Source organism: Vicugna pacos, chromosome 18 (assembly GCF_048564905.1).
Source record: "Vicugna pacos chromosome 18, VicPac4, whole genome shotgun sequence".
NCBI lineage: Eukaryota > Metazoa > Chordata > Mammalia > Artiodactyla > Camelidae > Vicugna > Vicugna pacos.
In genome coordinates, this window is record NC_133004.1 from 42,723,515 (window position 1) to 42,746,063 (window position 22,549).

Here is a 22,549-nt window from a genome sequence, read left to right on the forward strand (position 1 = left end):
TCTTTTTTCCAAATGGATTGCTGCCCTGGGAAGGGGGTTCTCTGAAAGGCTCCTGGGAGCTCTGAGAGTCCAGTTGTAAGAAGAAGAGCCTGGCTCGAGGGAGCCGGGGACAGACTCCCCTGCCTCATCGCTGTCATTCTGCATCTCCTGGCCCCACGGCCCCGCTTTTCTGCCAAGCCCATGGTCTACCTGCCCCAGAGCCCCAGTTGGCCTTGGCCAGGGCATCCCCTCAGCATAGCCCCTGACTCCGAGGAGCCCACCACACTCTGCCTCTGGCCCCTCGGCCCCCCAGAGGAACTCCCCGGGACAGATCCGGCTCACTTCTCCAACACGTACATCCCATTTCCCTGGGGTCAGGTACACTCCTGGTCCTTTCACTCTGCCGGAGGTGCTTCCTGTCGGAGTAAGAGGAAGGCGGCAGTGATTGACATTTGGGGGGCCACTGGGAGAACAGTGGGGATTAATACAGACTGCGTGACCCTTCCCTTTTAGTTTTTGAACTTGTTCTTAATCATACACAATCCTTACATTAGTCTTAACTCCGTATTCACACTGAGGGGGATGGTAAATTCCTTTGGAACAGGAACCTACATCCTTCTCAGCAAGTAAGAGACAGCAGACACCCGTAGATGCTTAAGCTCCCCGCTGAATCTCACTCAGGGCTCCCACGCTTCTGGCAGTAAGCCAGTATACGCTAGTGGTATTATCTGATGTGATTTTTGTCAGCCCTTCCAACCGTATACACTTTGTCTTTGGTTTTGTTTCTTTTGAATTTGTAGTCTGCAGAATTGATCAATTCCAAACTGCCTAAGTGGCAGGAAACGTGTGGTGATGCCACCAAAGTACCAGAGAAAATCATGAATATGATCGAAGAAATTAAGACCCCAGTGTCCACCCCAATGTCCGGAACGCCTCTGCCTTCGCCCATGATCGAGAGAAGCAGCTTGGTGAGAACCGGTTGTCTCCTTGGCATTTCCATTGTGTGTTTGCTGATATGATTTTGGATAAATTTGCTTGACAGACTGAGGCCTTCTTTGCTAGTGGAGATCATGGGTGCTCCTGTATCGCTTCTAGGGCCTACCTTTTCTCACTTTTATCCCCTTACCTTCAGATTTGGAATAAGCTGTGCACATGTTTTACACCACGGTTAGCACTGTAACCTCTGTTTTGGAGATTTTATTGTTACTGTTAACCGTAATGATTCTACCTTTACAAGTTTATTCCCAGTGAAGGAAACACAGGCAAGAACAGATTAGCAAAACTCTGATGCCATATGACACAATACGAGGCACCTGGGAGAAAAAGTCACCCAAGTGTTCAAGGCCATGAGTTCAAGCATCGTCATTCCACTGGTCTTTGAGCTTGGGCTTTATTACTTTTCACAAACACATGTGGAGATTTGACTCCAGAAGGTGGTTTGAACACATGAGTCAGTACCCCCTACCTCTCCGTCTAGTGCCCTGTGAAGTGACAGCAAAGCTATTAAAGATCAGCCAACAACCCGCCCAATAAATGCATAACCAGGTGGGAAAGTAAGAGCAGGTGTTCTCAGTGGACCAGAAACTCTGGACGGGTCTCCAGAGCAAGAAAGGCAAGACCAGGATATAGAGAATAAAAATAGAAGGAAATCTCAGCCCCAGGGATATGCAGGGCGAGATTTCTGCAGAGAGTGGAGCAGGAAGCCAGTGGATACAGGAAGCGGGAAGAAGCCAGGGCGTTCCTCTCTGCGGCTGGGTGGGGAGCTGGTCCAGACCCTCTAGGCTGGGCAGTCCCTCCCCCTTGTCCCACTTGTGCTGAACAGCAGGCACTTTTGTCTGTTAACCAGAGGGCATGTTGGGGCGGAAGAGATGGGTGTGCTTCCGGGAGTGGGTGGTCCGGGGCAGTCCGTGCTGTGAGAACAGGGAATACAGACTGCCGTGTGCAGTAGAAAGAACAGGGACCGCCATACAGTTCACAGATGACAGACAACCGGCAGTCACTGAACAAGTGGGGAAAACCAGTACCATAGAAAGAAGCACCAAAATAAAAACTGGATGACCAGTGATGGAGGCAGCAGGGCAGAAGGGAAGTCTTCAGAAAGAGATGAAAGGGCTTTACATCCACAGAGAAGAGTCAGCCACCTTGGACAATTAAAATTGGATTATTTATTTGTAGTTAAATGATGTATCAGAGATTTGCTTCAAAATAATCCGATCATGGGGGAAGACGGACGGGGCATATGTGCCACAAGATTGGCCATGAATTGATCATTGTTGGAGCTAGGTGTTGGGTACACGGAGATTTATTCTGCTATTTTCTCTACTTTTGTACCTGTTTGAATTTTTTCTATAAAGTTTTGTTTTTTATTTCCCCTTCCTTCCCTCAAAAAACACCCATCAGCAATAGATGGGCTCAGCAGAATGGAACTGCTTGGGAGACTGAGCCAAAAAACTCTCCCAAAATACAGTTTAAAAATAGAGGATTTAAAAAAGAAATCAAAAAAGATGAACCTAGTTTGAGGAGGGTCGAGACACGGGAGGGACATCCACCTGTCTACTCAGCACTGCTCGATGTCTGATGCGCATCTCCAGTTCGGCTTGTCCAGAACCACGTAACCAATGCTCTCGCTCCAAACCTGCTTCTCCACATCTTCCCCGTCCAGGAAGCGGTGACTTCCTCCTTCCGGGAGCTCAGACACCAAACATCGGCCCCTCTCCCTGTCTTAGGCCACAACCAGTCTGTGGGCATAGCCTGGTGTTTCCCACCACTTCTCCCCCTGCACTGCTCTAACGGTGGTCCCTGCAGAGACTCCCGCAGAAGCCGCTGCCTGGCCTTTAACACAGCAGCCAGGACAGTCCTGGGTGAGCCTCGATAGGTTGCAGAAGGTTAGCGAAAGAGAATTCAGGGAGGGAAAAAAATGGATTACTTGCAAAGAAGAGAGAATCCCATTGACACGAGGTTTCTTTTTAGGAAAACAAAATGTTAGAAAGTGATGGAGCAATACATTCAAAATGTTTAAAGCAAGCAGTGCCAGACAGCCCTGGGAACCTGTCTAATTCCATTGCTGTTATACTAATGATAAACTAATATGGACTTTTTCACAGGTTGGGCGAGATTATGACACCCTTGCTAAATATTCACCAAAGATTCCCTCGGCCCCTTCATCCAGAGCCACTACCAGCCCTTTGATTGATATGTTTAATAACCCAGCAACGGTTGCACAGAATTCAGAAAGAAGAAATAATTCAACAGGTAAGATACTTAGTTTGATTTATTTTAAAAATACCTTTAAAATTATGTAAATATTTAGGATAAGAGTGCCTTGAGATAGACAGAAATACGCATGTGTGGTAGCGCACTCTAGACACGGCCTTGGGGGACCTCACACCTCCAGACAGATCTGGCTTTATTATAAAACCATGTGATACATGACTCACTGCTTTGACACCTACTAATTCTACACACTGATTGATGTTTATATAGAGTGAACATATTACTGAAAGGTGATATATTTTTAAATAAATGAAATAGAGCCTCACGCTGTTGTTCCGTATTTGATTGTAATTGTAATAAAATTCCTTTTTTTCTGTGAAACAAACTATAGAAGTTCACATGACAAAATTATGGCTATTAATCTTACCAGTAGGTTTAGTCTGAATTACAAGCAGTGTTTTTCATCATCTCTAGCAGCACTTCGTGCTTTCTGGAGACTCAAGTTCTGACTGCTTGAATCTCAACCCTGTTGACTCCATTTCAATAAATCGGAACCAGTTATTGTTTAGACATTTCAGGGGACTTTGGTTAGGCTCCACTCTGCCTACACAGAGTCTCTGGCACCCAGGACCTCGAGACTGTCGTGGTGCCTGACCCCCGACTCACAGGCCCTCTCGGTGGGAAGGTCGTGGCAGTCACACTGTGCGGCGAGCAGGGCTGTTGGGGAAGGGACGAGACTTTCAGAATGTCAGCTGCCAAGGTGATCAATCGTCTGTGGTCACCTGCCTTTGAAGAACTGTAAGTTATACGTAATATAAAGTTAAATACACAGTGCTATGTGGCCCAATCATTCAGATGACTCTTTGTTACTTACCAGTGAAAGCTAAGAGACAACTGCTGGACTCAATACAACCAAGGTAATTAAGTATGCGGCGTGTTGAAGAGATAGCAAGGTTTATACTGTAACTACTAAGAATTTGCAAGAATGATGCAGAAAGAGATAGTGCCCTACTGTAAAGTAAATAGTAGGCTAGCAAAATTTGAGTGGAAAAAATCTGGGAAAAAAATCTCCAGTGCATTGAAGTGGAAAACAGCAGCCTGCATTTGACTTGAGACATGAAATGTGCAGCACAGAGTTTCTCACGGTGCAGTTCTGGGCCGTGGCATCAGGCCACTCGCGTCTGGATCCTGGCTTTGCCACGTCCTAGCCACGGTCCCAGGAGGGTCACTGTGGGTGACAATGGCACCATCGTCAGTGCTGAGAAGCACTGAGAGTGTGGGCTGGTGCTGAGGGAGGGCTCAACACCCGTGACTCGTCCCCACCACGCTCTCACCTGGGTGAGCAGGTGAGCAGCCCCAGCAGCAAGAGCGTATGCATTTCCTGTTTTCTCCTTCCCCTGTGGCACAGGCCTTGGACAGTTTGGTCCGAGTAGATGCCTGATGCGGCCGCTCTGGTGTGTACTGGGGACCAGGAGGAGGAGAGCAGCAGGCCGCTGGGTCGGGGGGGCCGTTCGCCTCTTTAAGAACCATCCTGACAGTTGGTGCAGGTGAAGCTTGATGAGGATACACTGCTTTATCCTCTCGGGCTGGAAAAGAGCCTCTGGCCACAAGGATCTCCTCTGAGAGCCTCGGCCTTGGCTCTGCTACTGTCCCTTGCCATCCTTGTTTGTCCAGGCAAAGGCGTGGAACTATAACCCGGTTGGTGTTGCAGTTGGAGTGTGCCAGCGAGACGGAAACGGGTGGTCTTCTGGGGCTTGCTCATTTGAGCTTGCCTGGTTATCCTTCTCTGAAAACGCTGCGGCTGCTCTGCTCCTTTTTAACAGATTCTTCAGATGACGCCAGTTTACAGCGATCAGTTTCTGTTGCAACTGGGCTGAACATGGTGAAAAAGCAAAAAGTGAAAACCATTTTTCCGCACACTGCCGGCACTAACCAGACCTTACTTAGCTTCCAGCAAGGAGACGTCATCACGCTGCTCATCTCCGAGGAGAAAGACGGCTGGCTTTACGGAGAGCATGACACCACCAAAGCGTGAGTCTCAGGACGGGGCTGTCCATGCAGGGCCCACGGCCGGCGCTGGAAGAGCTGCTGTCTCTTCCGTCAGCGGCAGCTTAGAGTCTGAGGCACAGTGAAGCAGGTGTTGTAGTTGTAGCTCCAGCTCAGTTAACTGCGGTGTCCCTGCTCCTGGTTATTCCCAGGCTGTTTTCTGTATGCATGCGCATATGTGAATTTGATGCTTGAAAAGGTCGTTAGATCAAGTCACCTCTGAAAGTAGGTTTAAATTAAATGCTTTTTTTTTTAGTGTGACTTCTGATTTCTCAAGACACACTTTAAGATTTAGCACATAAATAGTTTAAATACCAGCATCATTATTTCAACTCTTTGTGCACAAGCCTTACCGTAGGTAGGTTGAATTATTTCAGGTATTAAGTAAAACCAATACGGAGGAAAAGGCAAAAAAGAAATCCGAATAAAATTCACGGGTAGATAAGACACGGGGTGGAATGTGGTAGGGGTGGCCCGGCCTGCCTGCGCCATTCACTGGTGTGTTTGTTGTGGGCTTGTCGCCACTGGCGCCACAGCGGGTCCTTTTCCTCTTCTCCCGCAGGAGGGGCTGGTTCCCATCCTCGTACACGAAGGCGCTGGAGGAGCCCACGCCGGAGGCCGCGAGCGCACCCGCGCCGAGGTAGGACTGCGGCGCTCCCCGGCCTTGCCCTCCGGTTCCCAGGCGGGTCCCTTCCGCCTGGGCTCGCAGCAGAGCCCCGTGAGCGCGGAGGGCTTGGCGAGGCGGGCGGCGCTGCTGCCCCGTGGCTGCTCCCTCGTGACTTCTGTTGTCCCAGCGCTTTCCTGTCTGCGGCGAAGACGCACCCCAGACCCTGCCCTTCAGCCTGGGAACCGCTCTCCCGACTCCCACCACCCACTGCTGCTAAATGCCTCTTTTCCGTCTCTGTCATACCCAGCAGCTTTCAACACTGGTGAACACTGGGTGCCTGGGTCTCTTGACCTTGCACTCTTTATTTTCCTCCCACCTCACTGGCCATCCACTCTGTCTCCTTTCAGGCCTCTCCTCTGCTCACTGCTTAAACATAGGTGTCCTCGGGACCTGCCCTCGGTCCTCTTTCCTGTTCTGTACCTCCTGGGCTATCGTGTGCGCTCCCACGGCATGAATTACATCCATGGACTTGACGTAGCGCCTCTGTGCAGACAACCCCCAAACCTGTATTCTGAGCCAGATGGTGGTGATTATCGTCCTGACTTAGAAACTGTCCACAGTGCCTTACAGGGATTAGGTCATTAATGCTCATAGCAACCTTATGAGGTTGGTCCCTACTTTAAAATTGAGGAAACTGAGGCATAAAAAGGTTTAGTAACTTGCTCAAGGAGCTGGAAGTGGTGGAGCCAAGACTCGACCCCAGGAGATCTTCCCCGGGCCTACACATGAGTATTTACATGTGTACTAGCTGGCTGTCCCATGGGTCCTCAGAAACATGTCCAAACTGAACATGTCACAGACTTACCACAAGCGGCCAGGCCGCAGTATTTCCCGGGTCACAGCAGAACCTCCTCACCCATCCCGCTATCCCCGCGGACCTTCAGCACCACACTTGACGCCCCCGAAGTCCTTCCATTATACTTGCTCAGAGCTAGACTGCCACTGGGCCAAGAAATGAAACTAAATATTTTTAGGATGTTACATTTCTGAGTTTTTTCATCTAAACTGCTTAATGCTTTTGCTAAGACTTTTGCTCCATCTTCTTACGGAAGTCCTTCAATTAATCCAGAGTCTGCCCCTCACTGAGCTAGTTTTCCTCTCCTTTTCTTTTTGTCATGTCTTTTAAAGAATGTCTTTCAAGTGTGCATTTATCAACCAGCAGGAACACTGCAGTGTTGTGTATACTGTGTGTGTGTGTATGTTATAATCTCCTCTCTCGCTATTGTGGATTATTAATCCATCACAGTTCCGGCCGTAGGAGATTCAGGATGTTTGGGGTGCGGGGGGCAGGATCTCATCTAACTCATATCCTCTGATTTTGCTCGGTAGCTCGGCACCGGTGCGGAGTGTGAGCACCGTGAACTTGGCTGAGAAGAGCAGTGTGGTCATCCCCCCACCTGACTACTTGGAATGTTTGTCCGCGGGAGCAGCTGCAGATAAGAAAGTGGATGCTTCCCAGAACACTTGTGCCTTTAAAGCACCGGTGTCCAAACCAGAAACCGTGTCGTCTCCCGTGAGTACAGCCGCAGCGTGAGGCCCGGTACCCAGATCTGAGCGCGGGCCCTGGACGCGGGTGTGGGTGCCTTTCCTCGGAGCAGGAAGGTGGCGACCTTCGGGCTAGTGACACTTTCTCTGAGCGTCCCAGAGCCTTTCAACCTCCTTAACCTCAGTCCTTTTTTTGTTTTTATTTTGTCTGTAAATGACAGTTTACACACAGTAGGTCCATTGTTTGCCAGACTATATCAGGTTTTAATCTCTCCTCGCTCTCAGTCACGTCTGCAGTCCTTTAGTCGTTTAATCACATTTTTCTGCATTTTCTTCAGTTTTCATATTGTTTTCTGAAGGAAGGGTTGAGGCTGAGAGTGGTCATTTAATCATTACATCTTCAGAAAGCATGTCGTGTAAACACTGTGGACATTCTCTGTGATCCTTGACAGCCCTGTAAGAAAGAGAGGCCGTGAGTCACCGCATCAGTCCCTTTGACAACTGTCTTCCGAGTGCCTGGCCGTGGCTTGGCTGGAACTTGCATTTTACTGATAAGAAGCAGAAAATGAGGCATAAACAAAAATATCCATGATAGAAGATCTGTAGAGAGTTAACTAACAAGGCAAGGGACAGAGGGGGAAGGTGACCTGCATGGCAGTCACAGGCTGGGTTTTCTGGGAAACTGCCTCTGAGATCCGTGCGCAGGGGCTTGTCGGGGAGCGCCGGGGTCTGCACCTGTGAAAGCACAGGGAAGGGGGCAGCCCTGGGCGCTCTTGAGACATAGGAGCCGTCACCTCTCTGTTGGTGGATGTCTGGGCTGTTAGGGCAGGGCTGCTCCGAGCATCCTGGTGGATGTCCCAGTGCCCGGGTGCGGGGCACACCAGGACCCAGGTGCCCCGACATGAGATGGCTTCAGGCTGCCGTCTTGAGTTGTTCTGCCCTCCTTCCTCACAGCACAGGCTGTTACTTCTTGCCACTTTACTGCCAGGGCTGGACTTGGTTTTGTTTCTCTCAAATGTCAGTCACCCAGAGGACACAGCTTGAGAAAACATGGCTAAGCTTGTTTTAAAGTTCAGTCGGGGCTCCGAGGTTTCTGCCCTGAGGGCAGAAGGGGGTCTGCGGGTGGGTTGTCTCTGGCTCCCAGTTCAGGGAGCAGAGAGCCTTCCTCAAATTGAGGGTGCACGGGGGAGGGACAGTGTTCTGCCCCAAGGAAAGGCAGAAAGGTGGTTTCCAGTGAGTGTGGGTGCACACACCCTGTGGACCCCGGCCTGGGGAGTCTGACTTGACAAAAGACGCTTTCTGGGCGCGGGGGGGGGGCAGGGGGTGCCGCCGCCCTCCCCCTGACGCACAGCCACAGAAGGCCTTTCACAGCCTGGGGGCGCCTGCTCCGGGCCTTCTGCTGGGTGAGGGTGTGTGGGACTGCAGGAGAGGCATCCTGGTGTATTTTTAAAAATACGTCATCAATTAGCCCTTAATTACCCTATAGCATGAATGTCATACCAGAAACACCTTACAGCAAGGCCTGCTGAGGAAGCCCAGGGTGTCCTGTGGGGAAAACTCATTTTGCAGCCATTTAAAGCCCTACTAGAATGTGCTAATAAGCAGGGCCACAGCTCTGTGCTTCAGTGATGGGAAGCAGACACTGAATCAGGGCACCGGGCTGCCTGCCTCCTAGTGCTGGGGCTCCCCCCAGGACAACCTTGCTGGCCCCAGGTTCAAGGTCAATGTGTGAGAGGCCTGGAGACAGCAAGTGCAAGTCCGAAGCAGCCCCGGTGCCCCCAATCCCTCTTCTGCCTTGAGAGTGTACCTCCAACACCAAGGTAGGCCATCCCGAAGGAGACTGGCCCGGCTTCCCCGTCCAAGCATGGCCTTCAACCCCGGGTTAGCAATGGGAAGTGAGAGGAACTCAGGGGTCTGTGCATCCTAACACCCTGGGGAGGCCTGGGAGCTCTCATGACAGTCAGGGCTGGCCTGCCGGGACTGGTGGCCCGTCAGGCAGACGGCGTCACACTGCCCTCTCCTGGGCGGCCATCTGAGTAAGCCCGCCAGCTCAGGCCAGTGATTTCTTACAACAGCAGAGCAGGGGAGGGTATAGCTCAAGTGGTAGAGCGCCTGCCTAGCACCCATGAGGTCCTGGGCTGTTCAATCCTCCTCTCAACATAAACAAACCTAATCCTACCCACCACCCCCCAAAAAAAAACAGCGGCAGAGCAGATTTCAAGCAGGTTCTTTGTAGAACAAAGGGAAGAAGGCAGACACACTGGGCCCCTGGCCACACTGGGCAACCCGCATCTCCGGGACTGGGGCTGGGGCTCCGTGAGGCCCTGCAGGGAAAGACAGTGCTTGCCCTGGTCCGCCTTCTTTCCTGCACTTTTGACAGGACTTCCTACCCGGTCTCTGGCTAGCAGTGTGGGCACCAAATCCCAGCAAGGTTTTCTCCTTACTGTTTCTCGTGGCATCATTCAGGATCGGGCTCCCAAAAAGCCAGTCACTACGGTTTTGCCCCTGAGTGGCCAGTGACCCTGCTTTTTTCCTCCAGGATGGTCCAGCATATGCGAGGGTCCCTCAGTGGCCTTTAGACCATTCTCTGCTCTTGCCCTTATCCTTCCGAGTGGGTTTAGATGTGTCATCTCCAGCGAGCTGACTCCGGGTCACTTTCAAACTTGCATAGCTTTAAACAGTCCCTGAGGCTTCTGATGTCTTTACCTTCGGCTCCTGTTAAAAATGTCCCAGTTTCATGAGCCTTTCACAAATTTCATCTTTCTCTCTCTCACAGAGTGATGCAAACGGGATTGCAAAGCCTCCTTTCCTCAGGTACGTGAACTCCTCCACAGAGCCCTTCGCGCTCCAGGTGGCCCACCCCTGTAGGTGAGGGGCCTGTGGTGGCCCCTGGAAGGGTCTTCCCCCTTGCACAGCCCAGGGGGCCTGATCCTGAAAAAGGCCTCGGGCCTGTGGGGTCCTCTGGGGAGCCTGGGGGGCCCGCCCAGCATCTGGCTGATCCAGAAGGGAGGGCCCTGGTCACACGCTGCGTTTGGCAGCTTACTAACCCAGCCCCCGTCCTATGTGGCTCTCCCAGAGCCCAGCACCCCCGCCCCATATAGGACTAGAGAGGGGGGCTCTCCTCTGTCAAAAATATTTTTACACTCTGGATAGTTCCATAACACGTGGCATGGGGAGGACTGTCACAGAGCAAGACTCACATATTCCATAATTTGACCGAGCAGGAGCCCTGGTTATTAGCTCTTTCCACATCAAATTCCCGTCTCGTATTTCTGCCAATATTTCTCTCCTCCCCACAGTGGAGAAAACCCCTTTGCGACTGTGAAACTCCGACCGACGGTGACAAATGATCGATCAGCACCAATCATTCGATGAAAAGGTGGCCAGGGAAGTCTCCCGGTTCCACATTCAGTTCTCACTTGCAGGATGATTGGTATATGTGTTTGATAAGTGCTATGCTGTTGGAAAGCTTCACCAGAGGGTGCCTGATTTTAAATGTATCACTAGCAAATCAATTCATTGTCTAATTTAACATAGTTGGGTTTACGCATTCCTGTCTTTAAGATGAATCAGGAATAGTTTAGTCGATCATTCAAAACATTTTCTTCCTATTCTGTCCAAAAACAGATTTGGTTCTAATCCTTACTGTATCATTTTTTAAAATAGTCTATGATTATTTTTTTAATAGCCAGAATAAGGGATAGTCTGTGCTTTCATGACTGGCTTTCTGCACCTGAATGCAAATGAGACCACAGTTTTATTTTATAAAGCATGTGCTCTTAAACAGCATTATGATGTTTGAAGAAAATACTGTATAAATTTGCATCACAGCATGCAAATTAATTTTAAGCAATATAAATTATGAGACTGTATAAAACTTAATTTTTTAACTTAAAACTTTTTGTTTAATCACATGTAGGAATCCCCAACTTTCCGCAATTTAGACATAACTGAAGATACAGCACTGAGACATTCGCCTGTCCCTATCTATCACAGCCACATTAGTACTTGAACAATTTCTAAGAGGTACTGAATCTGGTAGTTCTGAGTTACCATCTGGACTGACCGATGGAAACATGCCAGGCACCACACGCGGGCCTGGCCCGTGGGGTAACCGTGCATCTGGGGCTCCCCGTGTGGAAACTTGCTAAGCTAGTTGACCAAAGCTGCCTCTGTCACTAACCTACTCTGAAACCTCTCGGGTTGCAGGGCTCTCCACTTTTGAATCAGGTACTGAAACTGCACTCAGCCCTTGCTGAGCCGGGAGGACCTGGGGGGGCATCAGGGGTGGCTGCATTTCAGCTGAGACCCACCACGGCGCACGCGGAGCCTGGGCTCCTGCGGGAGGGACTTGGAGCCTGCGGCAGGGATCATCTCCGGATGTCAGGGACTAGGCCCAACCTGGAGGAGTGGAGGACCCTGATGAAAACCCACACCCGGGCCATTCCCTGTGTGTGGCGGGGAAGGGGGCTTGTCGCTGATCATAGCTCCTTTGGTTTTGCCATGAATGTTACCATTTTTCTGTAAGCTTGAAATCGGTCAAGGCCAAATACAGTGAACCCATGTAAGCGTGACACACTCGAGGTTCTGGACCCCATCCACCTCCTGGCTGGGTCGGCCATACAGGTGACCCCGCCACCAACAGAGATGACGCAGGACTACGAGGGCTCCTGGGACCCAGGCTCAGGCCACGTGTCAACACCACACCTGCCTGGAGATGCTTCAGCCGCAAAGAGAACAGTCGAATCGAATTTAGTCACATGGCCCATCGCTCCTTTCACCATTTTAGAGTCAGGTTCACAGAAGCCCTTTGTTGTCTACAGTATGTGGGGGCGGTGAGGTGTCAGCTCTGAAAGTGCTAATAAGGGAGGGAGGGGGAAGGGTGTCCCACTGTGGCCCCGGCCTCCAGAGCGCCATGGCTTGGGGTCTTCTGGCTGTGTTACAGGGTTGTGGCAGGTCCTGGGGTTACTGGGCTGTGTGCAGGCCCGCCTGGCTCACCCACCGGTCTACACCTCCACAGAAGGACTACCGTGGGCGCTCACCTGCCTCACACAGGATGGCAGGGCTTGCCGTAGCTCCTGGGCACGGAGGGGCATGCTCTATAAATGTCAAGGTATTATGTTTCATTACAACAATAAAAACCTGAAAACACGTAGTTTTTTTGAGCTGTAAATGCCTCTCGAGTAACCGAAGATCGGGCATGAAGTGGATGGTGTGGAAGCCGAGCGATGGATGTGTCACTCTAGTCTCTTTAGTGTGTGTGTGACGCTTTCCATAACTTTATTTCTGTAAGTGGCAGTGTGCAAACTGAATAAGCAAAACAGGTAAACAATGGTATGGATCTCATTTATTTAAAACAGTATTTCTCACCTTTCTCAAATTGAAGACTGCAAAAAATAAAAGCAGTGCTTTATTGAGCTGTCGTTAACCCTGGGAGCCACACCCCGCGACCCCTGTGCCGTGAAACCTCGGCCCACAGCGCGCAATCCACCCACCGCACTTTACAAAACAGTCCTGAAGCTTAATCAAATAAAGCTATTGTACACGACATTTACATTAGAAAAAGATAGCTGGGTGTAGGAAAGCCAGGTGTGTTGTTCCCTTTAAGTAAAGTTTGCTCCACAGTTGGGGCATCTTCGCTTCCTCAAGGCAAAACAGCAGATGAACCCAAAGGGGAACAAGACGATAGCCAAGAAGATGCCCAGGAAGGTGAAGGAGTCCTCCAGAACCCCGACTCTGCAAGAGAGAGAGGCGCACATGGGTTAGGGCCCTAGGCTGACCAAGGCCTGCCACCCCACCAGGCCGTGACCCCTCCGGGCGATCACGCAGCCCCTCCCTCAGAGCCCACCCCCGGGCCTGGAGACGCCAGAGCTGTGGGAGGCCGGCCTCGACCGATGCCTGCACTGAGAGCAGGAAGAGGGGAGAAGACTCTCGAGACATCGCCACCTACTGATAAAGGCAAGAACGCTTGGCTGCCATATAACCTGCCAGGGGTTTTTTCCTACAAAAGAAGGAACAAGCAGCAAGTGCTCATTTCTATAAAAACTCTTACATCTCTGAAAAAACAAGACCAAGAAAACCAGATCACTTAACGATATTTTTTCCCAATGCTGGTAAGTTTTAGATTTTTTTTCCATTCCCTAGAGGGAAATTACAAAAATAGTGATAGTTTGGAATTTTGGTGTTATTTATAAACCAACAGTGGAAGACTAGAATCAGCCATGTTCATACAATGTCACTTATCTTGAGAAATTTCATCTCAACGCTTCCTCTTTAGAAAAGGTCACATTTACCTTTACTGGGCACATTTAATCCCAAGACCCCTGGGGACGTCACCTAGACCTCGTGCCAGAGAGTCAGAGACCTGAGGTCACCACTCCAATTCTAAGATCATTTTCAAAGATCCCAAAGGTGGGGAGCAGGGGCCGTATCTGAATGAGAACCATGCCAGCCGCTGGGCCCCAAAGAGAGAAGCTTCGCTCCTGCCAGACTGGCCGCCCCAGGCTGCCATGGGCCCCAAGGAGGAAGTGAGGAAGGACACAGGAGGGGGCTAGAGGGGACAGGAGCCAGGCCTGGCAGGGACACTGGCCCCCGAGGACCCCGCCCCATGGTCCTCCACTTCCTGGTCCTTGTCCACACCGCAGCGCCCCCATCTTCAAACCCGGCCAAGAACCCTGGATGCTCACACCCATCGTGGTAGCCCAGGGGGAGAGGAGGAAGGTCAGCTCAGCAAACAAGTGTGGAGGAAAGTGCCGTAACGGGGCTTCGGGACTCAAGAGGCCGAAGCGGCCCTGACTCGGTCACTCCCGCTCGGCCTCCGCGAGCGGGAGCTGCTCCTGTTCACGGGGGGACCACAAGCTGTGACCCACCGAGGCAGGTCCAGCTCAGCCCGCCCGGCCGGCAGTTCCCTCCAGCAGCACCTCCCGTGAGCCCGAGCACAGAGGACAGGGCTCACGTGCGGGAACCCGCCGCTCTCACAACACGTGGTCGCTAAGGAAAGGCTCTGAGAAGTCCTGCAGCAGAGACGCCTGCTGGGCTGGCTCGGCCGGCGCACAGGCTAGGCCCCGCTCTGAGGGGAAGCCTGTCAGCCGGCCTGAATCCCTCAGCAGAGCCACCATGTCCCGTACAGACTGCTACCGAAGTCTGGCGACAGGCACCCCCTTTCTAAGTACAAGAAAGGCTGTCAGGTCGGCACACCGCTCCTCAGCCCTCCGCATGGCCGCCCCTGCCCGAGCCAGTCCAGACCACGGCTGCCCCCGCTGCCGGGCCCGCCGAGCTCTGCGCTTGCTCGCTCCTGGCGTCTACACCGACGTCCCACCTACGGCTGAAATCCCAAAGTCACTCCGGTTTGCACGTTCATTTAGAATGCCCAGGGGGACAGCAGAGGAAACAGGTGAGCCAGGCCTCACAGCTGGTCACCTGCGCCAGCCGAAAACCTTCCAGAAGAGAATCCTGCCCACTGAGGCCCAAAGACAGTGACTGGGTGCCCACCTGACTGGGTGCCCACCCAGGCCGATCACTCCGCAGAATCTCACGTAAGGATCAAAGCTGTTAAGAGGCAGAGCCTAGACCCAGTGTGTCTGCTCAAAGGCAGGAGGAGGCTGGGGCCTGCCCTGCTGTCCTCAGTGCCCTGGAGGGGGCGCAGATGGGCACCCAGCGCCCTGGGGCTGGAGCAGCCCTCCAAGCAGCCACCGTCTCCCCACAGTGGAGGGGAGGGGGCTTGCCCTGTGCTGCCTGCGTCCACATGAACTGTCCCGTCTGAGACTTGCTCCTGTCCCCTGGGGTCAAGCATCAAACGGCAGCAACCCCCACCTGCCTCTTCCCTAATTCTCAACCCAGACCCCAACCTGTGGTCTACACTGTGTGAAGCTGGGGAAGCCCAGGAGGGCTGGTCCCTCTCATCTGGGCCCTCCCCGCCCACCTCTGCACCCCAGGTGAGAGGAACAGAGCCCACTGCAGACCAGCCCTAAAGCTTTTCTGTCCAGGTCCATCACTCACTCGAGCCAGAGCAGAGTTGGCAGCTGCGGCTTCCAACACCTTGTCAGGAGTCCGGGTCTGACGCCGACAAGACCCCAGCCCTCTCCCCATTCACCCCCACCCGGCTCTGAGAAGGCTGTCGGGCCTCCTCACGTCTCTGGGAAGAGTGAAGGCATTTCCCTTCAGCAGCGAGGGAGGTGCCAGCAGGTCTGCTCCAGACCCAGACTCCTTCACTGAGAACCACGTCCCGACACCCCCACCCCCACCCCCAGAGCTTCCCAGCCCGAGGGACAAGGAACCGAGACCAGATCTTTCTGGCCAGCAGGGGCCTCCGAGAGCAGGGTCAGTCCGCAGGCACCACACCTGCCAGGCCGAGAGTCCACACCTCTCATCCACGATTCCAAATGTCAACAGCTCTGAAAGCAACCCTTTCTAAACCTGTAACAGTCACCTGGCAGCCACATGTGACCTGAAGTGATGTGTTAATTTACCCACTTAATGGGAGTATTTGTGTCTTGCTGCAGAAGTGTTAATGTTTGACTCTGGGTACCACCCAGTCCTGAAGAGCAGTGTTGGCGTGCTTTACAGTTTTTAAAAATCCAAAATCTTCAACCGAGAAACATAATCTGGTCTCAGACCAATCCTGAAGCAGCATCCCCAGGCTGTAGAGCAGACCCGTCCCTGTGGGGCCGCGGGGGAGGGAGGGGACCCCCTGCCCCTCCTGCCAGCCTCTCCCACTCGACCCGGCCTCTCTTCCTCTCCAAACCCCCCAAAACCCCCCATCAGTTCAAGGCGAGTTTCAACTCTTCAACTGGCTCAGGATCCAAACTGAACAAGGGGCCCTGCCGTGGTTGGAAGCCCTGCCCCCATCCCTGAGCAGTGGGGGTGGGGAGGACATGGAAGCTGGAGAAATTAGGGAACTGACTAATTCTGAAAACACTTACTTAACCGACTCTGGCCTTACGGATAAGGTGCCCACTCAGTTCCACGGACATCCATCCGTTCAGGGCGCCAGCCTGGGAGGGGCCCCAGGACAAGGATGACGGAGGCCCCACAGCCCCCGTGTCTCAGGTCTCCAGAGAGCACGTCCCAGGGCAGGTCCCAGGAGGAGTCCCATCCTCACCACCTCCGGTTTCCTCAGAGCGTCCTCCCTTCCTCCCCATCCCATCCTGTCCTGCTTACAGGAAGCTGGAGCCCAGAGCCTTGTTCAGGCAGCGAGCGCCAGGGCCTCCCCACCCTCTGAGCACCCCCAAAGCTAGTGCCAGCAGCCCCCCTGGCTCATCCCCAAGTACTCTCTTCTCCTAGCACAGGGCGGCCTCAAGGCAGGACCCAGCCCAGGGAATGACCCCGACAAGCCTCCTAGGAAGAGGGGAGCAGAGGACTTCCTCCGGGGCCCGGGCCGGGGTGGGGGCGAGATGCCCGAAAGCACCTGGCCAGCCCCCTCCCGAGCCCAGGTCAGATCTCGCCCTCTCAGGAGACACATGTGCCCCACCTCCAGCTGTCCCAGGGTCCCCACTACAGACAGGCCTCCCATGGGGACAGGAGCTGCCTCGTCAGGGGTGGTTCTCAGGACCTCCTCACAGAGCCGCCGGCCACTTGATGGCCGGTTCCAAGCCAGCCTGACAGCCAGGAAGCCCCGGCAGATGCCGGGCACAGCTCTGCCTGCAGCAGGAGGCCTACGAGGCAGCAAGGCCTGCCCGAGACTCAGCAGACCCCAGGCTCAGTCCGGGGCAGCTGCGCTGCACAGGCCACGGGCGCTCAGTCCCTGGAGGAGCAGCAACGACGGCCAGCGCTGGGCCCCCATGGCCTGCACACCCTGCCCAGGACAGCCCGGGGCACGAGCCCTGCCCGGCCGTCTACGGCTCCCCACCCAGGCCAGGGAGGGCCCACTCCTCGGGGCAAGGCCAAGCCCTGGCTCCAGTACTGCCCTGGCCCCTGGGCAGCACCTGACCTTGACAGCTGCTCCTTGAGCCCCCTTCTCGGCTTCCAAGACCCTACCCATTCCCGGATTCCCTACCTCTCTGGTCACCCCCGAGACCAGACACCCAGTGACACCCAGCCAGGGCCAGCAGGGAGCTGTGGACAGCCGGGCCCCACACCTGCTGCTCAACGCACCCTCCAGCCTCTGACCCGCACTGCCCAGGGAGCCCTCTCCACAGCCCAAGGCCCCCAGACCCACAGTGCTGCCCCCTCACCCCACATCCAGGGACAGCCCACACCCTCGGGCAGGACAGCTCCAGAGAAGCCCAAGGCCTGCCGAAGCCCCGCCGGCCGAGGCAATGCTTGGTCCAAACAGATGAGGCGCACATTCACCCATCTGCCAGGGTCAAGAGAAAAGCTCTCGTAATGACTAAAAGGGGAAGATAGGGTCAGGCTGCTTAACGGAAGGCGCAGACGGTGGCAAAGTGACAAGTGGCACAGGCCTCTTACGCCAGGCCTCGGAGGGAATCGCAGACGTGTGACTCGGACACATTCCTGCCAAGCTCCCAGGGAGGGACGGGGACAGAGCCAGGCGAGCTGGACAGAAAAGGAGGAAGCGCGGTCATGTGAAAAGCCTGTCTCCCAGCCCCACAACACCAGACAGACAGAGGCCACACCAACTGTCCCCAGGACTGCACCCCAACTTCCAAACCACCGCAGAGCCTCATGGGAAGCATCCAGCCTCTCCGGCTGCCCACCTCCCCTGCCCCCAGCCCCCCAGCAGACAGAGGGCCGGGACACCCCTGCGTGAAGACCCAAGCACCAGGGGGGCCCTCACTGCTTGGGCCTGTCCTTCTCAACCCAGACGGGGGGGAGGGCACGGAGGACACGCCTCGGAGGGAGTCACAGTGTCTGGTCCCAACTTGGACCCCACACTTGTCCTCAGAGGACCCACGTCTCCTCGCTGCATCCACCACCCAGAGGCAGGGAGGACAGCAATCGCAACACAAAAAGGAAGACGCCAGTTCCCAGATGTAGGTACCCCACCCCTTGCTTTTGGGCCGCTGTAACCCCAAGACTCTCCCCAGAAGAGTAGAGAGCCTGATCCACATTTTGTGCAACCAGGAGCCGAGAAGCAGAAGCCACGGGCCTCCGATGACATGACACAGGTCCCATCCGAGGGGAAGGGAGAGATCAGGGAAATGCGCCCCGCCCAGCAGCAGCCTGGAAGCTCCCCCTGCTCCCCAGGGGTATCTGCTGGTCTCCGCTCCTCTGCACTCAGGGGCTCTGGCCAGCAAGAGCCTCAGAGCATCCCATCAGACACCCCATTTCTCAGATGGGGAAGTGGGCCCAGCTAGTAGCAGGGAAGGCCAGGATCTGAGCCCCCTTCTCTGGCAGGCCAGGCACTGCAGGAGACACTGGAACCCCAGCCTGATGACTCTGCTCCAGGTGACCCTGATCCGCCTTGACTGCCAGCCTGACGCCCCTCCTGACACTTGGAAATCACTCAACACCAGTCCTCTTTCCCTCAAAATAGACCCTCGGAATCCCCAACCTGAGCTGCGTGGGGACAGAAGGACCCTGGACACAGCAGCGCTCTGAGCGCCTAGGACCAGCCTCAAAGCCAAGCATAGCAGCCACCTCTCTGTGCATCTTCCCAGCATTGCCAGCGGCTCTCTCCACAGGGGACCAAGAGTTGACTCTTGCCCTGCCCGGCAGCACATGACCAGCCTCCCAGTACATACATACACACACCTGTCTCCAAGCCCACCACATGCCTTCAACCCCAACAGTTCTGACGCCCCCAGGTGCTGAGGGTAAAGCAACTTTCTAGAGGCCACCAGCTATCCTCCTCCCCACATTCTCCAAAGGCCAGAGTTTCACCAGTGGTGTCAGAGACACTGTTTTGGGTTTGCATGCAGCCCAGAGGCTCTCCCCTGCCCACAGCCCCCTTATTAAGCACACGGTGGGCTCCAGAGTCCAGCCTCCCACCCCATTTCTGACGTCCTCCTCTTTCCAGGCCCTCGTCTCCCACAGCTGCCCTGCTATGACTGAAATCGTTAACTTCCCCTTGACTCCACTCTGGGACTTCCAAATACACTTTTGAAATTAAGTCTCAGTGTAAACCTGAGTTTCTCAATACCATCTCAGAAACTTCAACTTCCTCCTCCCGCACAGGCTGAACACCCAGTCCTTGCTAAGCCTTCCCTGACTTTCTAAGCTGTCCGCGCACTGGAATCCACCAAGGGCAGAAACCAGGTCTTATGTGAATCCTCAAGACCCACACAGAACAAGTCTCTCGTCGTTGCATCTCACGCGCTATAAAAGCAGTCGTGAGAGGATTCTGGAGGCTCCAGATTGAGAAAACGCAGTATTGCTCCCACCCCAGAGAACCTCGGCATTTCTGTCCTGGTCCAGCTAACGGCCCTGATGGGGACAAGGTAGCCCTTACAGCGCAGCTCCCAGGCTCCCTGGACCTCCATCCAGCTCCCGGACCACACTGGCCATCTGAGTCAGGGCTCTCCTGCCCACGCACTTCCCACCCTTCCCAGGAAAAGAGAACCTTTCACCACGTTTGAGAATCAACTGCAGAGCAAACCTGCAAGTACCAAAACCACAGATGTCAGTCCACTACTAACATTTCCGCATCCCACCCACTTGGGACTCAATGGCCCCAGAAGCACTCAACTCCCCAGGAAAGGGGACCCAGTCCCCTCCACCCCATGAAACATGTTCCCATCCAAAGACAGGTGAACCCACTCTCTCCCACACCCCAGGTCAGTGGCTTGTCTCAAATCTGACCGCCTCCCCCAACAACCCTGCCTTTATGAGGTTCTGAGTGTGTCCTTAGAGGCTCCTGGGGCCCCCAGGCCTGTGACATACCTGCAGACAGGGCAGCCTCCAACGACAACGATGGAATTGGCAGGGTACCGGGTGACATTTCGACTGTGGATGTTGTAGACCCTGGGATGGTGGGTGGGTATCCCTGTGGGCAGGAAGGCACATCAGAGGGGGGACAGGGAGAAAACCAGGGTAGTCTGAGGTCTACTTCTCCTGTCCTTCCCCTCTCCCCACTAAAAACTCTCATCCTTTCCTAAATCAAGTCAACAGCTGTCTCCACTAAGTGCCTACTATGGACTTTATGAGATGCTGACTTGCAGACAGCACCTCGTTAATAAAGTTAATTCTCAGCGAGGTTGTGATGCTTCCTGGGAAGGACGGGCCGGGCGCGCGCGACCCCGCAGGTGGGCTGAGGGCCATCGGGCAGCGGCCAGATTCGGGGACACGACCGCAGGTTCCCAGGGCTAAGATTTCCCCCAACCCTTCCCCATGGGCGGAGCCCCCGGGTCTCCCCTCGGCCGCGCCCCCGCCTCCCCGTCCGGAGAAAAGTTGGTTTCGGGGTTAAAGGTCGCCACAGAACTCCGCCCAAAGTTTGCTCCCGGGGACCCCGGGGCCGGCGCCCCGCCAGCTCGGCCGGCCCCCGGCCCCGGGCCGACCCCCACCTCGCCCCCGGCCCCCGGCCCACCTGTGACGAGGTAGGGGTACGGCGGCGGCGGGGCGGCGGCGGGGATGGCGCCGTAGCCGTGCGGGCCGCACGCGAAGTCGCCCTGGCCTGCCTCCAGGTTGTAGGCGGGCGGCCGCTCCTGCAGCAGGGGCTTGTGGTCCATGGCGGGCGGCGCCCACCGCGCCCGGCCCGGCTCCCGCTCGCGCTCCCGCTCCCGCAGGGACTCCGGCTGCGGCTCGGACTCGCGGAGACGCCCGGACGCCCGGCGGCGGGACCCGCTCCTCGCGGGCGGCGGTGGCGGCGGCGGCGGGGCTGGGCCCCCTGGAGGCGGGCGCCGCGGGCTTCCCCCCGCGCCTCCCCCCGCCAGTCACAAGACCCGGGTCACGTGGCACGGCTCCCGGCGAGGGGGCGGCGCGGGGCGGGGCCGGCGGCGTCTTAAAGGGGCCGCGCCCGCCCTCGACCGCCCCGCCGGCAGCTTGGTGGCGGTGACACGGTGCGCTTCGCGGCTGCGCCTCCGCCTCCCCAGCCCACATCTGCGGCCCCAGCCTCACACCACGAGGAGACCCCCCACACACACACGACGGCCCGGAGATGCCGCACTCGGTCGCGACCCTATGGCCCGTTGACCTCTCCCTCCCAGCGCCAGGTCCAGTCCCAACGATCTCGGAGAACGGAGGCCCGTGGCCGGCAGGAGATCCGGGGTCCCGAGCCCACCCACCACCGGAGAATGCAGGAGCCTGGGACAGGGGCGGCCGGAGGAGGGGCCTGGCCGGGGGAGTCCGCAGGCCGCCCCCTGGTTGTCGCCGCCCCTGGGCATAGGGGCCGGGGACTCCGCATTCTGACCGACCCGGGATCCCGATCAGGGCGCGGCCAGGGACAGTAGAAGCGCAAACTACCGAGGGAAAAAGCGAGCGATGCATGCGAACCGTGTCTGCTCGCTCTCAGCTGGGGCTCATTCCCTTGGTTTTCTTTAGACAAAATTAATTCGGTATTTTATATGCATTGTGACCCCTAATTACAAATAACAAACCCTAAATATCGGGCAACACTGCGTGGCAGGCGCTGTGCCACTGTTGTTTCTCGGTTCATAGATCTTCACAGCCACCCAGGAAGTCCTGATTCCCAGTCTACAGCCCGGAGCCAAGTTCGGAAGAGGGGAGAGACCCAAACTTGACCGCAATAGCCTCTCTGTCCGCAGCCCTCACTAAAGCACTCCTTAGTGTCACATGCTAGTGCTTAATGGGTTTGTAATAAAACTTTGAACAGAACAATGTGCAAGTTTGGTCCCCTGACACTCTAGCTCCTCTGCACCCCTCCAGGGCCTCCTGCAGCATTTGGGGTTCCCCGCCTTTCTCATGTGACCCTCACTTTGATCTAGCCCGGGGACAACTCTCAGACCCCGCCTCACTTTAAACTTTTCATAGGAGACCATCGTGTTTATCACAAGTGTAGTTCCTCGAAGCCCCTTCCCATCTGTCTTTTATCTCCTTTACTGGTCATGGTCCCAACAATCTCGTGGGGAGGAGTGAGGGGCAGGCCAGGTAAGGGCCTGGCTGGCAGTGGGGGGAGAGCCCGGTCAAGAACAGAGGCTGGCTCAGAGTGACCAAGGACTTCCAGGCTACCAGAGGTCCTGGCTGCGGCTGGCCCGGAGGGGGAGGGGGAGGGGGGTCGCGGCGGGAACAGCTGTGAGCAAGGAACCATAGGTTGAGAGCAGCTCTGAAATCAACAGAAAACTGAGGTGAAACCCCAAGCCTCAC

At 55.1% G+C, this 22,549-nt stretch overlaps 2 protein-coding genes across 2 annotated transcripts in view; one reads left to right on the forward strand and one right to left on the reverse strand.

The window, feature by feature from the left end:
* Positions 1 to 12,545, forward strand: part of BAIAP2L1 (BAR/IMD domain containing adaptor protein 2 like 1) — a 71,369-nt gene extending 58,824 nt beyond the window's left edge. Inside the window, exons 8-14 of the mRNA XM_072943319.1 lie at positions 780 to 947; positions 3,084 to 3,231; positions 5,016 to 5,223; positions 5,801 to 5,878; positions 7,235 to 7,418; positions 10,167 to 10,204; positions 10,690 to 12,545. Of these exons, the coding sequence (XP_072799420.1) occupies positions 780 to 947; positions 3,084 to 3,231; positions 5,016 to 5,223; positions 5,801 to 5,878; positions 7,235 to 7,418; positions 10,167 to 10,204; positions 10,690 to 10,765 (900 nt within the window). The 3' untranslated portion in view covers positions 10,766 to 12,545. The remainder of the gene's footprint in view (positions 1 to 779; positions 948 to 3,083; positions 3,232 to 5,015; positions 5,224 to 5,800; positions 5,879 to 7,234; positions 7,419 to 10,166; positions 10,205 to 10,689) is intronic.
* Positions 12,546 to 12,717: 172 nt separating this feature from the next.
* On the reverse strand, positions 12,718 to 21,088 carry BRI3 (brain protein I3). Its single transcript, XM_072943320.1, has 3 exons — positions 20,814 to 21,088; positions 20,171 to 20,273; positions 12,718 to 13,126 (listed from the first exon to the last, which is right to left on the reverse strand). The coding sequence occupies exons 1-3, from the start codon at positions 20,953 to 20,955 to the stop codon at positions 12,994 to 12,996; spliced, it is 378 nt and encodes a 125-aa protein (XP_072799421.1). The 5' UTR covers positions 20,956 to 21,088; the 3' UTR covers positions 12,718 to 12,993.
* Between the last annotated feature and the right edge of the window lie 1,461 nt (positions 21,089 to 22,549).

Excerpts from the sequence above, each read along its gene's own strand:
- BRI3 (XM_072943320.1), bottom strand. The coding sequence starts at position 20,955 with ATGGACCACAAGCCCCTGCTGCAGGAGCGGCCGCCCGCCTACAACCTG. Across the intron at positions 20,274-20,813 it reads GTACCCCTACCTCGTCACAG|GGATACCCACCCACCATCCC; the intron begins GTGGGCCGGGGG and ends TCCTGCCCACAG. Across the intron at positions 13,127-20,170 it reads GGAGGCTGCCCTGTCTGCAG|AGTCGGGGTTCTGGAGGACT; the intron begins GTATGTCACAGG and ends TCTCTCTTGCAG.